This window comes from Mus caroli, chromosome 11, assembly GCF_900094665.2.
Source record: "Mus caroli chromosome 11, CAROLI_EIJ_v1.1, whole genome shotgun sequence".
NCBI lineage: Eukaryota > Metazoa > Chordata > Mammalia > Rodentia > Muridae > Mus > Mus caroli.
Window position 1 is genome coordinate 96,071,137 of NC_034580.1, and position 20,866 is coordinate 96,092,002.

General features: G+C 44.6%; 1 protein-coding gene across 1 annotated transcript; it reads right to left on the reverse strand.

Moving 5' to 3' along the window:
* Positions 1–17,246: 17,246 nt before the first annotated feature.
* LOC110304139 (keratin, type I cytoskeletal 16-like) lies at positions 17,247–20,860 on the reverse strand (the record flags this gene model as incomplete). The annotated part of the gene is given in 8 exon segments (XM_021175376.1): positions 17,247–17,341; positions 17,485–17,534; positions 17,626–17,846; positions 18,117–18,242; positions 18,329–18,490; positions 18,577–18,733; positions 18,907–18,989; positions 20,615–20,860. Coding segments are annotated over 8 exon segments (1,140 nt in total), but the record flags the coding sequence as incomplete, so codon positions are not given.
* Between the last annotated feature and the right edge of the window lie 6 nt (positions 20,861–20,866).

Sequence of the window (20,866 nt, forward strand, 5' to 3'; positions counted from 1 at the left end):
TTTTTTTTTTGGTTTTTCGAGACAGGGTCTCTCTGTATAGCCCTGGCTGTCCTGGAACTCACTCTGTAGACCAGGCTGGACTCGAACTCAGAAATCCGTCTGCCTCTGCCTGCCAAGTGCTGGGATTAAAGGAGTGCCACCACGCCCAGCTGTAATTCTAGTTCTTAGAAGGTGGAGGCAGGAGAATCATCCTCAAGATACTTGTCAGCAACACAGTAAGTTTGAGGCCAGCCCAGGCTACATAAGACTCACTCTTGATGATGATGATGATCATCATCATGACCATGATGATGATGATGGTGGTAATAATTATAATAATAACAATAAATTTTTAAAGTTCAAGAAAAGAGTTTAGAGGATACATTGTACCCTTACACTGGTTTCCCTTATCATGAACACATCCCATGAGCACTATACAGTTTTCAAAGACAGTAAATTAACACTGACACAAATTATGCCATTAATCAACCACAGACATGCCTGTAATTTTGCTGGCTTTCCAACACGGCTCCTTCTCTGCTACAGAGCATAACTGTAGATCCCATGCTACATTCTTCATCCAGTCCCCTGTGCATCCTCAGACCCAGGGCAGATCCTCCAACTTGTCTGTTTTCCATGACCTTGACACCTCTGAACAGGATTGGTTGACTATCTGCTAGAATACCTCTGTTCCAGTTTTCCTGCTTTCTCGTGACGAGACAGGTGCTGTTCGTTGCCAAGGATTCCAAACAAATGAGGTTGTATCTTTCCAAGCATCTTCTTAGGTCAGAGAAGAAAGATACATCACCGTGACTTGTTGCTCCTGACTTGGCCACGTAGAGAGGCTAAGACCTTGGAGTGGAATTCCCTACCTTCCTATTTCTATTTTGCCCAAGAAGAGACCTAGAGGTTACTCACAAGTTTGATATCCCCTTCGTCTTTGACTCTCTAACTTATGGCTCCATCAGTGGAGGTAAAGAACACTTATCACCTTTTTGGCTCAAGAATATGATTTGTTCTGGACTCCCTAGAGAGGTACAGCACTCCAGGAGAGGCCTGAGGGAAGCAGAGGTCCTTACCAGAGAAAGAACATTTTGGCTCCCTCCTCTATACCCCAAGTTAAAGTGAGTGTCCTAGAACCCTCTCATTACCCAGTCTAGAATATTCCCCAGCTGACTTCCTTTGGACAAATACTACATGTCTCTATTTGGTGTGTGTGTGTGTGTGTGTGTGTGTGTGTGTGTGTGTGTGTGTGTGTATAAGACGTGTTGACATTGGAAGGTTTGTTTATCTCTTTGCTTGCTTGCTTGCTTGCTTGCTTGCTTGCTTGCTTGCTTGCTTGCTTGTTTGCTTGCTTGCTTGCTTGCTTGCTTGCTTGCTTGCTTGCTTGCTTGCTTGCTTGCTTGCTTGCTTGTGACAGGCTCTAACTATGTTGCCAGGCTGGTTTTGAAGTCACAGTGATCCTCAGCTTCTCCTTAGTTTGGGAATTATAGACATGCCATTGTGTCTGGCCCAAGCATTTCCCTTATCCTGTTTTCCTGAGTCTTTTGGGGGAATTGGGGTAGCTTCCACCCTGTGGGAAAGAAATAAGCAGCAGGATCCTCCCCAGCCACAGGTAGGATCCTCAATTTCTTTTTTTTTTTTTTTCTCGAGACAGGGTTTCTCTGTATAGCCCTGGCTGTCCTGGAACTCACTTTGTAGACCAGGCTAGCCTCGAACTCAGAAATCCGCCTGCCTCTGCCTCCCGAGTGCTGGGATTAAAGGCATGCACCACCACACCCCGATAGTATCCTCAATTTCAAGACTGGACTTCTCTATTTTTTCTGATTAAAAAAAAAACCTTTTTTCTCTTCCAGGCCCCTAAGCCCTACCATGACCCTCCCTGCCAAGCTTCAGAGAGAGGTCACCTAGCACTCGGGTTTGTCATTTTTAGAGAAGCTAGAACCTAAGCAGCCTCTGAAGCCAGAGGAGAGCAACATTTGGTCCTGAACGGGCCAGCAGGCAGGGATGTAGGCAGGGAGTCAGAAGCCTGAAGTAATCCACCAAGCCTAGGGTCCCCTTTTCCACAGAGACCTCTGCCATTGGCTGGTTGCTAGTCTCCTAGGCCAGCCTGGCCATCTGGGTCATCTGAAGCCTAGCTGTGCTGTAAAGCTAATGGGACAGAGAATGTCCCCACACTATGGATGACAATCTACAGACACTGCAGCATTGAGTTAGAAACTTCTCAACTTCTACAGCAAGGCTCCAACCCTGCATAGTCCATCTGTATCCAACCCTCATTTGTCAAGGACAGGTTCCCTTGACAAGAAAGTCCCCAAGAGACACAACTCAACCTAGGCTCTAGAGTCTAGAGCAAGGATTCTCAACCGTCTTAATGCTGCAGCATTTTAATACTGCCCCTCATGTTGTAGTGATCATTAACCATAAAATTATTTTGTTGCTACTTTATAAATGTAACTTTGCTCCTGTTACAAATTGTAATGTCAACATCTGATATATAGAATATCTGATACACCAACCTGCAAGGGGTCATGGGCCACAGGTAGAGAACCACTGGTCTAGACCAACTTCTTAGGTTCACAAGTGGGAATGTAAAGCTCTGAGAAATAATGAGAAGTGCCCAAAACACACAGGTGATCCTACTTCAAAAATGAAAAACATCTAACAGTGCCACATCTGGGACAGGTAGGGTAAAAATATATGCAGAGTACTCTGGCTGCATGCATCCCAAGAACATATCCAGGTTAAGTACATTGGTGGTCAGATGACTAGGACCCAGCAATAGATATGGTCACCAACCACCTTGGCTTCCAGCACAGGGAACATGCAGCCTTCATTCTGCAGCCCATTATTCATGAGGCTCTGCTGTGATGCTTATCACTAGCACCTACATTCCCAGCATCTGCCTTAACTTCTACACTTATCCTCTCTGCCCTTTCCAAATCCCTCACATTCCTTAGGACCAAACCTCTGCTCCACGTGGCTTTAGATTAGGATTTCTACAGACACTGCAGCATTGAGCAGATGCTCATAAAGGACAGAAGGACAGAGGGTGGAAGGTGAGGTCTCAAGGAAGAAGAGAAGGAAAGGGAGTGTAGATAAAATGGATGGTAAATAAGTGGGCAAATGGATGGATGGCTGGATGGATGGATGGATGGATGGCCGCATGGATAGATGGATAGATAGATGGATGGATAAATAGATGAATGGTCAAATAGATGGATGGGTGGAGTGTGGGCAGATAGATGAATAAATGTAATGAAGCAAAATGAAGGGATAGGATGGAGAATCCAGGGAATGAGCTCAGTGTTAGAATGCTTGCCCAGCATGTGTAAGGCTCTGGGTTTGATCTGGGGTTTGTGAGAGGCAGGGAGCACTAGAATGAGTAAATGAATGAAGTCAGGATACATGGGTGGATTCATGGGTGGATGTATGAATGGATGCATGGGTGGATACCTGGGTGGGAGCATGGGTGGATGCATGGGTGAATGTGTGAATGGATACATGATAGATGCATGAGTGGATGCATGGGAGAATGCATGGGAGGATGCATGGGTAGGTGCATGGGAGGATGCATGGGTAAGCAAATGGGTGGGTGCATGATGGATGCATGGGTGGATGCATGGATGGATGCAGAGACAGATGGACAGACAAACTGCCAGCAGACAGGTGGATTGTAGGTAAGCAGATCAATAAAGACATACTGAGAAAGGGCAGTCTGCGCAATCAGGGCAGGAGAAGTAAGTATCCTTACTGATGCTTGAGGGTCATTGGGATACCAAACCAACAGAGGATGTGAAGAATGACATCACATTGCTCAGGGAAGTATCTAAGCAGAGCAAAAGAGACAAGAAACCAATAGAAACGAACAGCAGCTAAGCCTGGCTGCAACTCTCAGCTTGGGGCTGCCCTACCTGATAAAACTGAAAGCAGAGACTGGAGATCAAGAATGTAGTGAGGCTCTCAGTGTCCAATCTGACAACACCGGGATTCTCTCTTGGGGTTCTAAAAAGTTGTAGTATTGGACTGTTGACAAAGGCCACCATGGTGTCCCCTCAAAGCATACCTGAAGGGACAGACAGAAAGGAAAACACGAGGAATGCTTGCCATTATCCAGATAAAGAATAGTGTTGGCTCAGACCTCTCCTCTCCCAAGAGGGCTTGCCCTGTCAGTTCAGGTTACCTGACTCCCCCTCCCACTGCCCTTATCCTTCCCTTCCCCACTCCATCCCACACACCCCATGACCTGAGCCCTCCTACAGTACCTGGATACCTTAGACTGTAAACATGCTTTGCCTGGTAGGTATTTAACATAGTAATTCACTGTAATTACTCTGGACTGATGAGGGAACCCCATTCTTTGCCACTGAAGCACACTGGTAGTGGAAAATGAACAAGATTTCTCTGTTCTGCAGGCTGAAGGGAAACCAGAGTTGGAAAGCTGCCAGGTCAGGTAGATGGCACACAGAAGGCTTCTTGAAAAGGGAATCTTGACTCAGGGTCGCAGAGCAGGAAACATTCTAGAGGGTGGAGCAGGGAAGGCATTCCCAGCCAGGGGTGGGGCTGTGGGAACTCCTGGCACCACAAGGTGAGTTGCTAGAGAGTCAGCACCATGGTCAGAATGGCTGTGTCAGGAGTCCTGAGTCAGACAGAGGACAGGGACAGAGTGGCAGAAGACACCCTAGTAGTTCTACCTCAAGGGGAAAAGTAAAGGAATGTTTTTCAGCAGTCAGGGGTTTGAGAGCAAAGTCAATGTCTTATAGCCATCTGCCCCGAGAACTGAGGGAGGCTGCTCAGGACCACAGTCAGAAAGGCTGGGGTTCAAGGCTTGGGTACTGAAGGTCAGTTTGGGGAAAGCTCAAACCAAGGTGCCCAAATCTTTGAGTATTAGGAAAGTCAGAAAAATGAGTATTAGTATGTCAGAAAATGTTTAACAACCAGTTACCCAGGAAAGAAATGGAATCTATACTTTGATGGTACATTTATTATAAATTTTATTAACGGAAGAGGTGGGTGGCTGCTATCACTTTATTCTGCCCAGCTTATGTATCACACATTCCCAAACACACGCAACTTACGACTACAGACACCAAATACTGCTCTGCCCTGAATACCAATGGAAATGTATCATTTACCAATGGAAATGTATCATTTACCAATGGAAATGTATCATTTGTCAAGATCCTGGGTGAGGAGGCTGCGGAGGTGGCTCAGAGACTGAGAGCAGTGACTGCTCTTCCAGAAGACACAGGTTCAATTTCGAGCATCCACATGGGAGATCACAAGCAGATATAACTCCGGTCCTGGGGGAACTGGTACCCTCCCTGGCCTCTGCAAGCACCATACACATACATGGTACACAGATATATATGCAGGCAAACACACATACGCGTATTTAAAAAATGAAAAGATACTCTGACTTTTATGCACATTCAGAATTGTTTTGAATACTAAAAAATAATTGATCCGAAGTTTTAATTATTCACTTAATTGTTAATTATTTAATTATTATACTTAATGACAACAGACATGACACTCTTCTAAGATCTGTTTTCAATAAGCCAGGTGTGCTCATGACTATACTCCTAGCACTTGGGAGGTAGAAGATTGGGAGTTCCAGGTTATCCTCAGCTACATACTGAGTTTCAGGCCAGCCTGGACACTGTTTTCAAAACAACAAAACAGAGCAAAAAAATTAATAATAATTTTCATTATTACACGTTTTCAGCCAATTCTTAAATCAAGAAAATAAAACAATAACTCAAACCCCAATTTGTACTGTTTGTTTTGGGGTTTTTTTTTAGTTGTGTTAATTTGGTGCACAGGGAGGAGATGTACAGTAACATACTATTAAATAGCATGTCTACTATACAGATAAAATAGTCATAAGTCACCTCAGGAGCACAGATATTAGTAAAATAAATTAGAAGTAATATGTTTTGACCCGGTCCATGGGTCAGTCAACAGGGTCTGCAAGAGAGAAAGAGTGGGGACTGGGGGGCAAGAGACGTGAAGAATGGAGACAGAACAGTCCATCTTATCCAGTCTGAAGCCTCGGGTCTCCTTTACTGGAAGGCAACTATGGGTATATATGCACTCACTGGGGAGTGCACCCGGAGACACTTGGCCACAGGTCCAGGATGTATAGCAGAAAAACAAGATGTTATCAGTGTTCCACTGTGGTGGGCTTCTTGCAAAAAACATCCTGCTAGGAAAACAAGTCTCTCATCAGAGTGGAAAAGTACCACCTATAAGAAAATAGCCCCAGATGGCTGCAGAGAGGATGGCTGCAGAGATGATAGCCGCTTTCTGCTAAGGGTCAATTCCTGGGCTGGAGAGATGGCTCAGTGGTTAAGAGCACTGACTACTCCTCCAGATATCCTGAGTTCAATTCCCAGTAACCACGTGGTGGGTCACAAACATCTATAATAAAATCCACTGCCCTCTCCTGGTGTCTCTGAAGACAGCAAGAGTGTATTCACATATATAAATTAAATATTAAAGAAATAAAAAAAAAAAGAATTGGCTCCCAATGTTTAAAGTATTTACTATCTTTGTTTTAGTATATTTTACCTAACTTACACTTACATAATTTAATTGTTAGTACTGACCATGTTTAACAATCAGTTCAAAAAAATTCCTGGAGATTTAACCCTGACTCTGAAGAGTCAGTATAAGCAAGCTCCAGCATGCCAAGGAGCCTTGAATCTCAGGTCATGCATAGACTAAGAGGGGAGTACATCACAAGCCAAACAACTCTGCCACTAAGTATACGAAAGGGAAGGTACAGGGATGGGAGGAAGAAGAATTGGTGACCATAGGGATAAGGTAAGATAATCTAGGGGAGAGGAAGCAGAAGTCACCAGGCCTTCACCAGGTCCACCAAGCACTGTCTGCCCCCAGGGATTCCCATGGGAGCTAGGGTGTGTGTGAGGGGGGGTTCTCCTTGGTAATTTGATATTAGCCTGTCTTTTGGAAAGGTCTTCTATTAGTTTCCTTCTCTGTCATTATGCACTGACGATCCCTCTGCTGTCACACCCACGGTACATCCATCCTTCAGCTGTCGTAGTGTGGGTGACATCTTGGTGCCCCGAGACTTTCTTTACATGTTTACTTAGCCCATAAAGAAAATGCACTTGAAAGAGCTAGAGATAGTGGTACTGGGTATATTGATGGTTCTGAAGGTGATGGGGGTGGTGGTGAAGGTAGTGAGGGTGGTGGTGGTCGTCGTAGTGGTAATGGTGATGATTATGGTGGGCAGAAGAGATAATGGTGATGATAAGAGTAATAGAGTTAGACAGGTGGTGTTGATGGGGATTCTGGAGATGGTCGAGGTGGTAGGGAAAGGAAATATGAAACTGACTATTCAAGCCTTTTGATGGGCAAAGTAAACTCAACTGAAACAGCTCCCCATGGGGCTAGCTTAGAGGTAAAACTTCTTGCTCTCTTAGGATCTCCTCTCCAAACACTCAGAAGGCTTCACCGCGACTAAGTCTCAACATCCTTACCCCTTCTTACCCTCAGAGCTGTACAGAAGGTAGGTGGGAGGAGGCTGGAACCCAGCCCAGGCAGATCAGCTTCACAGGATTTTATTCCCACCACCTAGAACCAAGTTTACAAGTCTTCTTGGGGCCATCCGCACAGACGAGGTAAACAGTAGACATGATTTAGGCCTTTGTCAGCTCCAGTGCCCAGCCCCCACCACTTTGCCCAGAGGAGGAGTGGGAGAGAGATGATCCACCAAGGCCAGGCTGTTGAGAAAGAGTTCAGCCTCCGTGGGCACTGTCCACCCCCACACACCGGAGGCACCTGAAGCAGGACAAAGAGCATCTTATCTGTGAGACGCTGTGAGGAAGTCTTTCCCTACAGCCAGGGCGGGACCTGATTTATCACTGTAACCCCATCTACACCTAGCCCAGCACACCACCTGCTGGGAAGCAGCCTGTAGTGGACTTGATCTGGATTCACAGGGCTGCTTCTAGAACATTAACTTCTCTGAGACGCTAATCAAGTCAAGGGAAACCAGGGGTCAGTTCACCTGGGGACTTTCCTGTCACCTCATCTACCAGTCATGAACTCTAGGCTAAGTTGCCCCACCTCTTTGAGCCTCAGTTTCCCCGCCTGTAAAATGGGATGAATCAGGCTTATGTGAGCTGGCAAGGAAACTTGACCGTGCCAACAGGGAAGAGGTGCTTGCTCCAGCTCAGCATTAAATGCCACAACACAGATGTCTATCTGGACATCTGAGCCTCGTTGCAAGACTCAAATGAGGCAATAATGGGTGGGGCCATCTGAGAAACTGTCAAAATAGAGAGCAAAGGGGTAAGCAAGTGCTTGCTTTGCCCACCTACTGTAGACTTGAATCCCTAACCCTAATCCTTTAGGTTTTCATACTGGAGACATACAGGTAAAAAACAGACTCAGAGCAGCACAGGATCTGCCATGCTCACACTCAGGGGCCAAGCCCACGATGGCCTCACTCACCCCAATGGCTCCAGGCCACCTTCTGCAAGGTCTACATTCTGGCTTATTTTCTTCCCTGAGTTATCGTTTTCCAGTTGTATAGTCATCTTTTTTTTTTTTTTTTTTTTTTTTTTGGTTTTTCGAGACAGGGTTTCTCTGTATAGCCCTGGCTGTCCTGGAACTCACTTTGTAGACCAGGCTGGCCTCGAACTCAGAAATCCACCTGCCTCTGCCTCCCGAGTGCTGGGATTAAAGGCGTGCGCCACCACGCCCGGCCTGTATAGTCATCTTATTTGAGCACAAGACAAATTAAAAACTGGCTCTATTGACTGGACAGGGACTGGAAAGATGGCTCAGCGGTTATGAATCCTTGCTGTTCTTGCAAAGGACCCAAGTTCAGTTCCCAGCTCCCATTCGTCAGCTTACACTTGTAACTAGGGTTCCAAGGAACTTGACACTCTCTTCTGTCCTCCACTGGCACAATACAAACACATTCATACACACAAATTTTAAAACAAATATTTTTAAATTGGGAAGCCAATAGCTCAGGCAAACTGCTTTTGGTTTTGGTTTTGGCTGGGTTTTTGTTTGGTTGGATAACTGGTTTGGTTTTGGTGGTTTTGTTGTATTTTTGTTCTGAGGATTGAGGCAAGAGCCTCGTATATGCTAAGTAAGTGCCGCACTCAGTGTTTGATTGGGTTTTGGAACCAGAGTTTCACTGTGTAGCCCAAATTAGCTAATAAGCCTCATTAACACACACACACACATACACCATAAAAGAGAAAACAGAAAAGAAAAAGAAATTAAATAAAAAAATTTTGAAAACTAAAGAGTTAGCTAATGAGGCGGGATGATACACATCTCTAATCTCAAAACTTAAGAGGTGGAAGCAGGAGGCTCGGGAGTTCAAGGCCGTCCCCAGTTGAACAGAGTCTGAGGCTAGCCTCAACTACATGACACCTTGTCCCCCAAAATACTAAAGATAGAAAGGGAAAATTTACTTATTGAATACCACATCAATTTCCAAATTTAAAAAGGCTGCAAAGGCAGGTATCATGGTTCATGTAACTCCAGCATTTGAGAGGCAGAAGTAGGAAAATCTTGAGTTGAAGGCCAGTTTGGGCTACACAGTGAGTCCCCGATTAAAAACAAACAATCAAACAGGCAAATACTGGATCTAGTGCTTGCTCAGCATGCATGAGTCTCTCAGTTCAATCCTCAGCCCCTCTAAAGAAAAATAAAGCAAAAATGTCAAACCAACTCAATGAACCAAGCAAACAACTTGGAGCTCAAGTAATCCTCCTGCCTCAGCCTCCTGAGTAGCTGGGGTGGTGGATGTGCCACAGCTCCTAGCTCCTACATCCTTTGGCATTGATTTTTTTCTATTAACTTTTAAATATTTGTTTATTTACTTAATATATATGAGTACACTGTCGCTGTCTTCACACAGACCAGAAGAGGGCATCAGATCCCATTACAGAAGCTTGTGATCCACCATATGGTTGCTGGGGATTGAACTCAGGACTTCTGGAAAAGTAATCAGTTCTCTTAACTGCTGAGCCATCTCTCCAGCACCCCCCCCCTTTTCCATAAACTTAACATTAAAGGTAGCACTTGTGCAATTTGAAAAATTATCTTCCACACATACCATGTATAATGCAGCTAGAAAATACTCTAAGGGAACTTAAGACTCTGAGCACCAAAAGATAGAAAAGTGTTTTACTTATATTTTCTATTTTGCCATAGAGAAATGAAGGAGAGGAGAGAGGCATCCACTTTATGTGTAACAATTTAATAACTGGAGGAAGAAGAAGGACCCTTGAAGCCAGATGTGTCAACAAGAGGTAAAATTGGAAAGGAAGTCTCCAGAAGTGCTGGTATCTTTGCCTGTCACCCCTTCATCTGCACAAGATCCCATCAGAAACATTCAACTATTGGGAATAGAGCTACACCTACGTCTGTCTCCATAGCAACCCAGATAACAGTAGAGGAAGGGCCGGGTCAAGAACTCCATCCCTCAGGACTCAAACCAGTACTTGTCTTCTACAGCATTATCTTCTCCCCATGGAGGCTACCCTGTGCCCATACAATGAGCCTCCCTGTCAGAAACTCCTCTGAGAAGGTTCCATGACAGCCTGAGAGAGCAGACTTTTAACCAAAGCTCCGCGGCTTAGCCCCACCCATGGCCCAAGGAGCCCGCCCATACTTGCTAGATAAAGTCTAATGTAGCTGGTTGACTAACAAAACACCAAGCTTCGCCTGCTTCCTCTGTGTTTGTCTTCAGAGAGCGTCAGAGGCTTAAACCTCAGTAGTGGGCAGTCTAGCATCAGAAATTGCTTCTCTCAGACACTGGGAAGAAACTCTGAACTTTTTATAGCTCTTGGAAACAAAAAGCCCAAAGAAAGTAAACCTCACACGCTAACCACTAATTGATTTGCATCAGCGGGGGCGAGTTGCGGGCTATCATTAACTCTTACGCTAGCCATTGTCTTAGCAATGATCTGAAACAGTGTTTCACAAACCTTGACACTAACTCAGGCAGAAGGAATCTGAGGGTGTGTTCCAACTGGACAAGTGACAAGGTACACCGTGAGCCTCTCCATCCTGACCGGGAAGCTCAAGAAGCAGCCAGGGCTGATTCAGGACTTGGATCAGCAGGCATTTCCAGGTAGATTGTCAGGTCCCTTGTCAAAAAGAAGCTCCTAGAATCAAAGCATTAGTTCTGTCTTAATATCGCTATGTATTATTTGTGTCTGGGCGTGGTGTGTTTGCTGAGTCAGGGTCTCCTGTACTCCAGGCTGACCTCAAATCACAAAGCCAAGGTGACCTTGAACTTCTAATCCCCTTGCCTCCACCACTGGAGTCCTGATTTGTGTGGTATTGGAGAACAGAACCCAAAGCTTTGGGCATACTGCGCAAGCACTCTACCAACTGAATTTCCTCCCCAGTTTGCCTTAAAAGGCAACTGTTTTATGTTTGCAAAATGTAGCAATGGGCAAGGAAAATGCCACCCCTGATCTTCAAGGAGTTTTACCAACTGCTGAGCCCCAAGAATACTTCTCCTCCCAGCCCCTCTTGATTATCTTGGGCCTTGGTATGATTTGAATACAGTTCATGACACCTCTCTCCCCCAGGATCTTAGGCAGGATCCCAACTCCTGCAGTTATTTCTATGGTATCAGGAGGGTGGACACTTAAGCCCAACTACAGTGTTTGGAGGTGGGGCATCTTTGCAAAGTGACTTCATTAAAATAAGGTCATTATTGAATCCTGGTGGCTACAGAAGAAAAAAGAGGAGACAAGATACACAGATAAGCACTTGGCACTCCTGTGTGTCCTATCAAGTGATGTCCTATGCCACTTTGGGATTCTACCTACAAGAAGGTCATCACCAGAGGCTGAGCCAATGGGACTCTGAAGCCATGAGCCAAAACAAATGCCTTTGTGAAGTTGCATAGCATCCTGTGATTTATCATAATAAAGCAAAACCAGCAAATACATACCTCAGCTTCCTTATCTATGTAGTGGCAGCCTTTCTCATGAGCTTCCCATGGGTCCACTGATCAGAGGCAAACCATTTGAGGATAGTAGCACCAACCACTCTTTCCAACAGCTCCCACACACAGGGAACATGGGATCTATACCCTGTGTGCTGACATCCCATTCCAAACATGAGCACCAGTCCAGGAGCTGTTCAACAGCCCAAGTCTGTGTCTCTGTATAAGGGTCTCTGAACGATGTCATCTCTAAAAGAGACGGGTGCATCACTTCATTTAGGAAGCTCTCACGAGACAATGCTCAAAGTTGGCTGGCGTGTCTTGAACTGGACCTTCCAATTGCCTGGATGGTAAATATTTGGATTGGCACAGCGCCTCTTGAAAATAGTTTGGCAGTACAAACTATGAACCTTGAAACATTTCTATCTGTTCCTTTAGTGATTACACCTCAGAGAGCAAGCCTAAGGGGATATTCCAAAAACATTTATTCATGACAAGTGTTGGGTAGAAGGATGTTCACTGCTGTGCTCTTTCTACAGTGACAGCAGCCACAAACAGTTAAAAGAACATTAAAAAGGGATATTTAATAATAGAGGAATGTGTTTTGTTTATTATATTAATAAAAACTGAGGCTGATGATACCTATGTGTCATACCATGCTTGTCTGGCATTCTTGAGGCTCTTAGAGTTAGATACACAGCACCATGGGAAAAGTTGAATGTAAAATGGATTCAGTGTCCTGTAACTGTAATTATAATATACATAAGTGTTTTCATATACATGTAAAAATGAGGGACTTTTTACCAGTAGTTGCTTTGGGGTATTGGGATTTAAGATTCAGTATGAATCATAGGTTCACCCTATAATCTGGAGGACAGGCTTGGTGACCAAAAAGAAAAAGAGTGATGTTTGCTGAACAATTAACAAAGATTATTTATTGTAAAATAATGAATCTGGATCAGCAACCTAGAAAGATAAATATGGTTTTACTACGTAAAGGAGGGATTTCACAATAAAATGACAAGGTAAATATATAATTTAGTTTTGCCTTCTAAGTACCACTACGATGACTGTAATTGGATAAAATCCATGGGAACAAAGAGCAAGAAGAGGCAAAGTGTCAGAATCTGAAAGACACAAGAGAAACGGAGGACTCACCCAAGCAAGAATGAAGCAGACCACAAATCATAACCTCAGACACCTGTGAAAATAAGCTAAGAGTAAGCTGGAGACAGGAGACTGGGAGCCAGCTGTAGTGGTGCATGCTCATAACCCTATATAATACAGGAGGCTAAGGCAGTCGAATCACAAGTTCAATGCCAACCTAGACTACGTGGTGAGACCCTGTCTTAGAGAAATAGGAGAGTGGGTTAAAGGTCTTAAACAGAAGTAGGAAAGTCTCTATAGTTTCTCTTTCCTTCTGTATGCCAAATAGGTATTGACCACTCCCCCTGTGGACCAAAAGAATCTGGAATCTAAAAGAAATAATCTCTAGTGGATCTGAACAACCAGAGCCAAGAAAGGGAGTAACACATTGAAATGGACTGTTAAAAAAAAAATCACAAATAACAGACTGGACCTTTCCCATACCACTGATCCCACACATGTCCCAGAAAACTGCTAACATTTACATCCCACACAGGAAATTAGAGACATCCTTTCTGAAGAAGACCCATCTCAAGGGAAATTATCTCCAGGTACAACACCTGGGGCACTTCAAGGAAACAGTTCATTCCCCACCATATCAATTCATGGTAAGACTTTCCAGAAGACAAACCCCTCTGATGTACACACATATACACACACACACACACACACACACAAATCATCTCCTTTGTACCTTTCTCTAAAATGTGATTGACTATCAAGGACCAGAAGGAATCTGAGAAGAGTTTCTGGTATGAAAGATGGAGTTTAAAAAACAAAAACAAAACAAAATAAGGCACTTCAAGGAAACTGAGAAAACAAAAGGAATAGAATTATCTAAGATACAGACACAATAGGATAAGACATCTTAAGTCAAGAACAAATGGCTATTGGAAAAATATTCAGGGCTATGGAATATTAAAAACATCACAGAGGTTTTTTATTTTAAATAACATATTTTGTTGGAAAAGTTAATTTTTTTCAAAAAGTGAAGAAATACGAGTTAAATGGAAGAGAGTAGGGGATACACATGAAAAAGGGAAAAGAAAAAAAAGAGCAGTTCCAGACAAAGGTAGTGAATAAAGGAAGCTCTAAAAATGAGGAAATTTTCCAGAATGTAAGAACTGAGTCCCCATGGTAGAAGTGTATACTAACACCCAGCCAATGTGAAAACAGCTGCATTAAGGCACTACATGTGATAGTGCTTTCTTAGGGAGGAAAAAAAACAATAAAATTTCCAGTAAAGAGAGTGAGAATAGAACAAGGCAGAGGATCCACAACCAAAATGGCAGGAGAATTTTCAATAGCAACATCAAGAGCCAGTGAAGACCCTCAGAGGCTAAGGAAAGACACTGTTTAACCTAGAATTCTATACCCAGCCAAACTATCTGCAAAGAGTGAGCTTAGACAAAAGATCTTCTCAGACATGAGAACTTCAATAACAGTAACAATGCTAACCTATATGAAGTCTTGGGAAATAGATGGAACATGTGATTTCCTATAATGGTGGGCAGGGAGAGAGAGAGAGAGAGAGAGAGAGAGAGGATCAGAGACAAAGAGACAGATAGATAGAGATCAACAAAAATGGGTGACTATTTATGGAGATTTCATCTAAGTGACAAGCTCAGAGAGCAACCATAACACAAATTGGAGAAGGAGAACAGAAGACTCCTAAAGGAATATATATCTATCATCAAGATGAAAGTGACAGAAATTCCAGGGTGTTGACACATTAAGAAAATACATATATCCAACAAAAAAATCAGGGAACAGATGAGTGACATGTACAAAGAAAATCAAAACAAACTGGGGGAAGAGATGTTTATTCCAAGGAAATTTACTACACTAAAAAACATGTTTTGACTATGAATAATATATAGCTACCATAATGTAAATGTTCATGAAGCCAAAACTATGACTCTACTCAAAAAGTAGTGACTGTCAATGCATATAAAAGAACTAAATCATCATGCTTCAGACAAAAAAGGAAGCTGAATGATTTTTAAATGAAACTAAATAATTTAAAAAAACAGAAGTAGAATATTAGTGTTTAGAAATAAGGGAGCAAAGGAAAAGAAAGAGCTGGGGTTGAAAGTGGGAGGTAGAAATAGAATAAAAGCCAGCATGGGAATGGCTCTTCTACATGCAACCAAACATGCACTTGCACACACACACACACACACACACACACACACACACGCACGCACATTGTGCTACTGTATGTATATAACTCTTTCTTCCTTTTAAATTCTGGAAAGCATCTAGGGAAAAGGAACAGAGCCTGAGAGTTGTGAACCATGAAATTAAGCAGGAAGAGTTGACTCATGGGAGTAGAACAGGTAAAGGCTAAGTGGGAGAAGGAAGGGGGATCTTCACAGCCCCACAAGTAGAGAGCGCTAATCTAAATTTTCCTAATTTTGACCATGTTCTTGTGAGAAAGATTATCTGGTTGAAAACAGAAATGGAAGATAGAGATGGAAAGAAATGAGTACACAATTTCTGGCAAGGATAAGAAAGCCTCAGGAAATAGTGTTGGCCATAGGGCTGGATGTATATGGGGAAGAGGATGACTCCCAGGTACACGTCAGCGTTTAAAGGAAGGAATGGATCAGGAGAGGAGGAAGGTCTGTGTAGGAGAGATGTTTATCCTGGCCATGACCATGACTCCACACTAAGGCTCTACCTTCCTACTCTTCAATGACAAAATGTGTGTGTGTGTGTGTGTGTGTTTGTGTGTGTGTGTCTGTCTGTCTGTCTGTGTGGATGTGTGTGTGTGTCTGTGTGTGTCTGTCTGTGTGGATGTATGGATGTGTGTGTGTGCGTGTGTAGGTGTGTGTGTGTGTGTGTAGGTGTGTGTGTGTGTGATATTCACTTGTATATAGAAAAGCCATTCCCAAGCACAACTACAAAGTTCAGAGCTCAAACTTAGGAGTCTTTAGAGGAGAAATACCTGAACACGTGGAATGGTATTAACAATCAGACTGTACCCACACAATAGACCTGGGGAAGAACTTCAAAGACCATGTGCTTCTTAAACAAAAACACATATACTCCTTGATTCCTAGAACTTCCTAACCCCAAAAGGGCCCTAATTTCATCTGCCTTGCAGGGTCCCTAGAAGACGATAGTTAATGATCCTTTGTAGGATCTCACACAACGGCCATCTACAAACAAGAATATCTACACTCTTTGTGTCTACTCATTCACCCTGTTGGCATGGAGAACTTCTGTAAACCTCTGCAAGCTCTTCCGAAAGAAAATCTGTTCTCTGCACCACTTTAAGTCTGAGGAACAAAGAGGAGTTCCTGGAAGGTGCCTTCAACTCCTCTCCCAGGTACATATCAGCATTTAGAGGAAAGATGGGTAAGGAGAGGAAGGACAGCCTAGGAGAGATTTTTATCCTGGCCAAGATCATGACTCCATCCAAACGCTCAACCTTCCTTCCCTTCTATGCCAAGATCTGTGAATGTGTGTGAGTGTTCATGTGTGTGAGAGAAATTCAATCTGTGTAGAAGAGGCAATCCCAAGCACAACTCCAAAGTTCAGAGGTCAAACATAGGAGCCTTTATGGAAGAAATACCTGAACACGTGGAATGGAGTGGTATTAAAAGAAAGGCATAGGTTGTAGCCACAGTGGACCTGAGGGGAAGCTTCAAATGTCTCATGCTGTGTCTTAAATGAAAGCACATGTACCCCTTGATTCCTAGAAGGTCCCAAAACCAAAAGGGCCCTAATTTCATCTGCTTGCAGGGTCCTTAGAAGAGGATACTTAAAGATTCTTGTAGGATCTCACACACTGGCCATCCACACACATGAATATCATCCCTTCTGCTGTACCCACAGTAAACACCACCACCACCACCACCACCCCACCATAGAGAACTTCTGGAAAATTATGCAAGCTCTTTTGAAAAAAAAATCTTTTCACTGCACCTTTTTAAGTCTGAGGACCCAAGAGAAGGTCCTGACGGTCTCTTTACCTCCTCTCGCAATAGCTAAACATGGACATCACACAAATTTGCATCAACCAAAAAGCTTTATTAGCCTACCACCATGAGAGGGTAGGGGAGACAGATGGGGACTACGCAAAGAAAACAGGGTCCTGCCCCAAGCCCTTAGCTTCAGAGGCAGGTGTGGGTCAGGAGGCTCTAGGCAAAACAGATTAGTTTCTGGAACTCTGGCTTTGACTCTGGATGAAGCTGGTTCAGCCTTGCTCCTTGAGGATGGACCGGGGCTGGCAGGAGGATGAGGAGAAGACTGCAAAAGAGGAAAACAAAAAGGTGAAATGGATTCTAGGAGCTAAGAAAGCTGCCAAGCAGGGGAAGGAAGTTCTAGGACTCAGGAAAGAAGACCTTAGCCCTGACTCTGCAGAGTCAAGCTATTGGTCCCAGGAGCCTTACCTTCTGGAGAAGAATAGGACTGTCCAGAGAGGTGCTATGAGGAGGAGCTACTGGGATATGGGGAGAAGAAACAGGAGCATTAGATGTGCAGGGAGCAGCAGAGGCAGAGGTACTGTGAGCAAGGACTCAGGGCCAACTCACTGGACATTCTCGCCATCCAGCAGACGGCGGTAGGTGGCGATTTCCTGCTCCAGCCTTGTCTTCACATCCAACAAGATGTTGTACTCCTGGCTCTGCTGCTCCATCTCGCAGCGCAGCTGAGCGAGCTGCTCCTCCACACTGCTGATCAAGCCCTGGATCTGGGACAGCTGCATACAGTATCTGCCTTTGGTCTCTTCTAGGCTGTTCTCCAAGGATGCTTTCTGTGAGGGAAGAAAAGGGGAATGAAGATCAATGGTGATGCTCACCTCTGTCTCTGCTGGAACATGGGCACGTTACTTAGATAGGTACATGGATCTTGACCCCAGCTGGAGCAGTATTTAGAAGAGACATATTGGAAAAATGTTTCCCCAACATTCTGCCTTTAATTTCTCAATCTCTATAATGGATACCATGGTGCTTCCAGTCTCATTCCCTGGTGGCTCCTGAGGGATGGGGACTACTGGACTGCACTAGGGCCCCATTCTTCATACCATGCTGAGCTGGGACTGCAGTTCGATCTCCAGGCCCTGGAACACCCTGCGGAGCTCAGCCACCTCACTTCGGTTGCTCTGGATTAGATCACTGTTAGAGGCCACCTCTTTGTTCAGCTCCTCAGTCTGAGACAGAAGAGAAGGAAAGGTGTGAGACTCTCCAAAGCCTACCTGGCCAAGAGTCATGGAGTAGGGAGGAAGTGGGTCCCCACCTTTTTCAGGAACCAGGCCTCCACATCTCTGCGGTTCTTCTCTGCCATCTGCTCATACTGGTCCCTCATCTCATTCAGAATGCGGCTGAGGTCCACACCGGGGACTGCGTCCATCTCCACATTGACGTCCCCACCAGTCTGACCCCTCAAGGCACGCATCTCCTAGGAAAGATCACAAGAGCATGGTGACCTTTCCTGGGAAACTCACCACACCAGCCCTCCATCCCCAAACCCAGCAGGAGCCACACCTCCTCGTGGTTCTTCTTCAGGAAGGCCAGCTCTTCTCTGAGGCTTTCAATCTGCATCTCCAGATCAGCTCTGGACAGGGTCAGCTCATCTAGCACCTTGCGCAGGCCATTTATGTCGCCCTCCACAGACTGCCGCAAGAACAGCTCATTCTCATACCTGGGAGGAGAGAGGTCAAAGCTGAAAGTGGACCTGCTTTGTCCCTGCCCTCTGCCCTGTGCACTCTGCCCTGTGCACTCTGCCCTGTGCACTCTGCCCTGTGCACTCTGCCCTGTGCACTCTGCCCTCTGCCCTCTGCCCTCTGCCCTCTGCCCAACATTCTGGTTTCTCACTTGGTCCTGAAGTCATCAGCTGCCAGCCTGGTATTGTCGATCTGCAAAGTGGACTGTGCATTCTCCTGGGTGGCAATAATGATCTAGAAATTGAAAATGAAAAGATGGGAAGTCAGATCACCCAGAGACCCTACAACTCAAGGTAGAAGGACAGAGGGGAGCAAAATGAGCCACCCCAAGCTCAGCAGGCCAGCTCCTAAAGCTTCTGACAGCTGATTACATACTTCTCTACACAGCTCAGGTTATATGGGCGTGCACTCATGTCTACCATCAGCCCTATTGCTACATCCACTCCAGTAGTGAAACATGTGACAGGCCAGAAGCCTGGATGCAGACCCTGGGCAAAAAGTTCACAGAAACTTAGTCTCCTGGAACCGTGGCATCCCATATAAGGAATGCTCCAAACTTGTCCTTGCGGATGGATGTGTATGCTTTCTTTCAGTATTGTTTTATTATAGGTGCCTCCAAGCAATGACTTGCCAAATACCTAAGCAAAATTGAACTTCCTTCCTGTCCTTCACCAATGCTCTAGGTAGTCCTTGAGTTGACCATGGGCTTGGAATTCAGTAAAAATGTTGCCTATTCAGTGACATTCAGAATTTCCTTTAGTATTGTAAGAGAGATAGTGAGAAAAATCAGGCTTTACTATCTACTACATAGAGTTAGAAATCTCAGGGCAAGCTTAGCAACATAAGTTTAGAATTCTTATTATAGTTATGTATGGCAGAATACATTACTTATTAGTAGAAAGTCCCCTCACACAATCACTTAGAATAAAAGCCAAGTCGCTTCCATATACAGGAATTCACAATGGTTTAGGAACTAGATCAGGCTGTGGTTTTAGAATACTGCATTATTCATGAGGTTAGCTAGAGTGGAACTACCTAATTAGAACCATGACTTGGGTGTGAAAACCCTTGCCCTGAGAGTATAAAGTCCTCACACCTGATTTTTAAGAATATAACTGACCAAGCCGGGCATGGTGGTGCACACCTTTAATCCCAGCACTCAGGAGGCAGAGGCAGGCAGATTTCTGAGTTCGAGGCCAGCTTGGTCTACAAAGTGAGTTCCAGGACAGCCAGGACTATACAGAGAAACCGTGTCTCAAAAACAAAACAAAACAAAACAAAACAAACAAAAAGAATATGCTGACTTTGTCTCAGTTGTTTTATTGCCCAGTTCCTGCCAGTCTTTGTGTTTGCATTCCTCTGTTCTGTGTAAGAGTCATTAAGCATCTGGTAGCCTCATTTGTACCTTGCCAATGTGTCACCTAACTTCCCTATTTTTCTTCTATATAAAAAGTTTGTTGCTCAATTTGACATTACATTCAGATACAACACACTCCCTTGTGTCCTTGTCTGTCTGTCACCCCCTTCTCGCCAACTCCTTGCCCACCTGTACTGGAACCCCAGTTTTCCTGCAGATGGAGGACCCAATTGAGGTCTGTCTGCAGCACCCTATCCTGAGCCCAGAGTTAAGGAGCTAAGCTTGCAGCATAAAGTATCCTCCAGGAGATTAAGAGTCAGGGTCACAGGTCCATCTGAGGCATGGATGTTCTTAAAGGACATCATTCAGGCACTGCTCTGGATAACTATGACCACTAACCTCCAAAGGTCTTTAGTCTTCTTGCCTATGTATTAGACTCTCTAAAACTATCTTTGCTAAAGGCCACTGTAGTTCTAACCTCTCATCCACCAGAGCCACCCACCTTGCTCTTCAGGTCCTCAATGGTCTTGAAGTAGGTGCTGTAGTCTTTGATCTCAGTGGGCTGCTGCCTCTGGTACCAGTCCCGGATCTTCACCTCCAGGTCTCTGTTGGCCTCTTCCAGGGCATGCACCTTGTCCAGGTAGGTGGCCAAGCGGTCATTGAGGTTCTGCATGGTCACTTTCTCACTGCCCACCAGGAGCCCATCACCAATACCACTGGCAAGAACACCACCAAGACCACCGCCAAGACCACC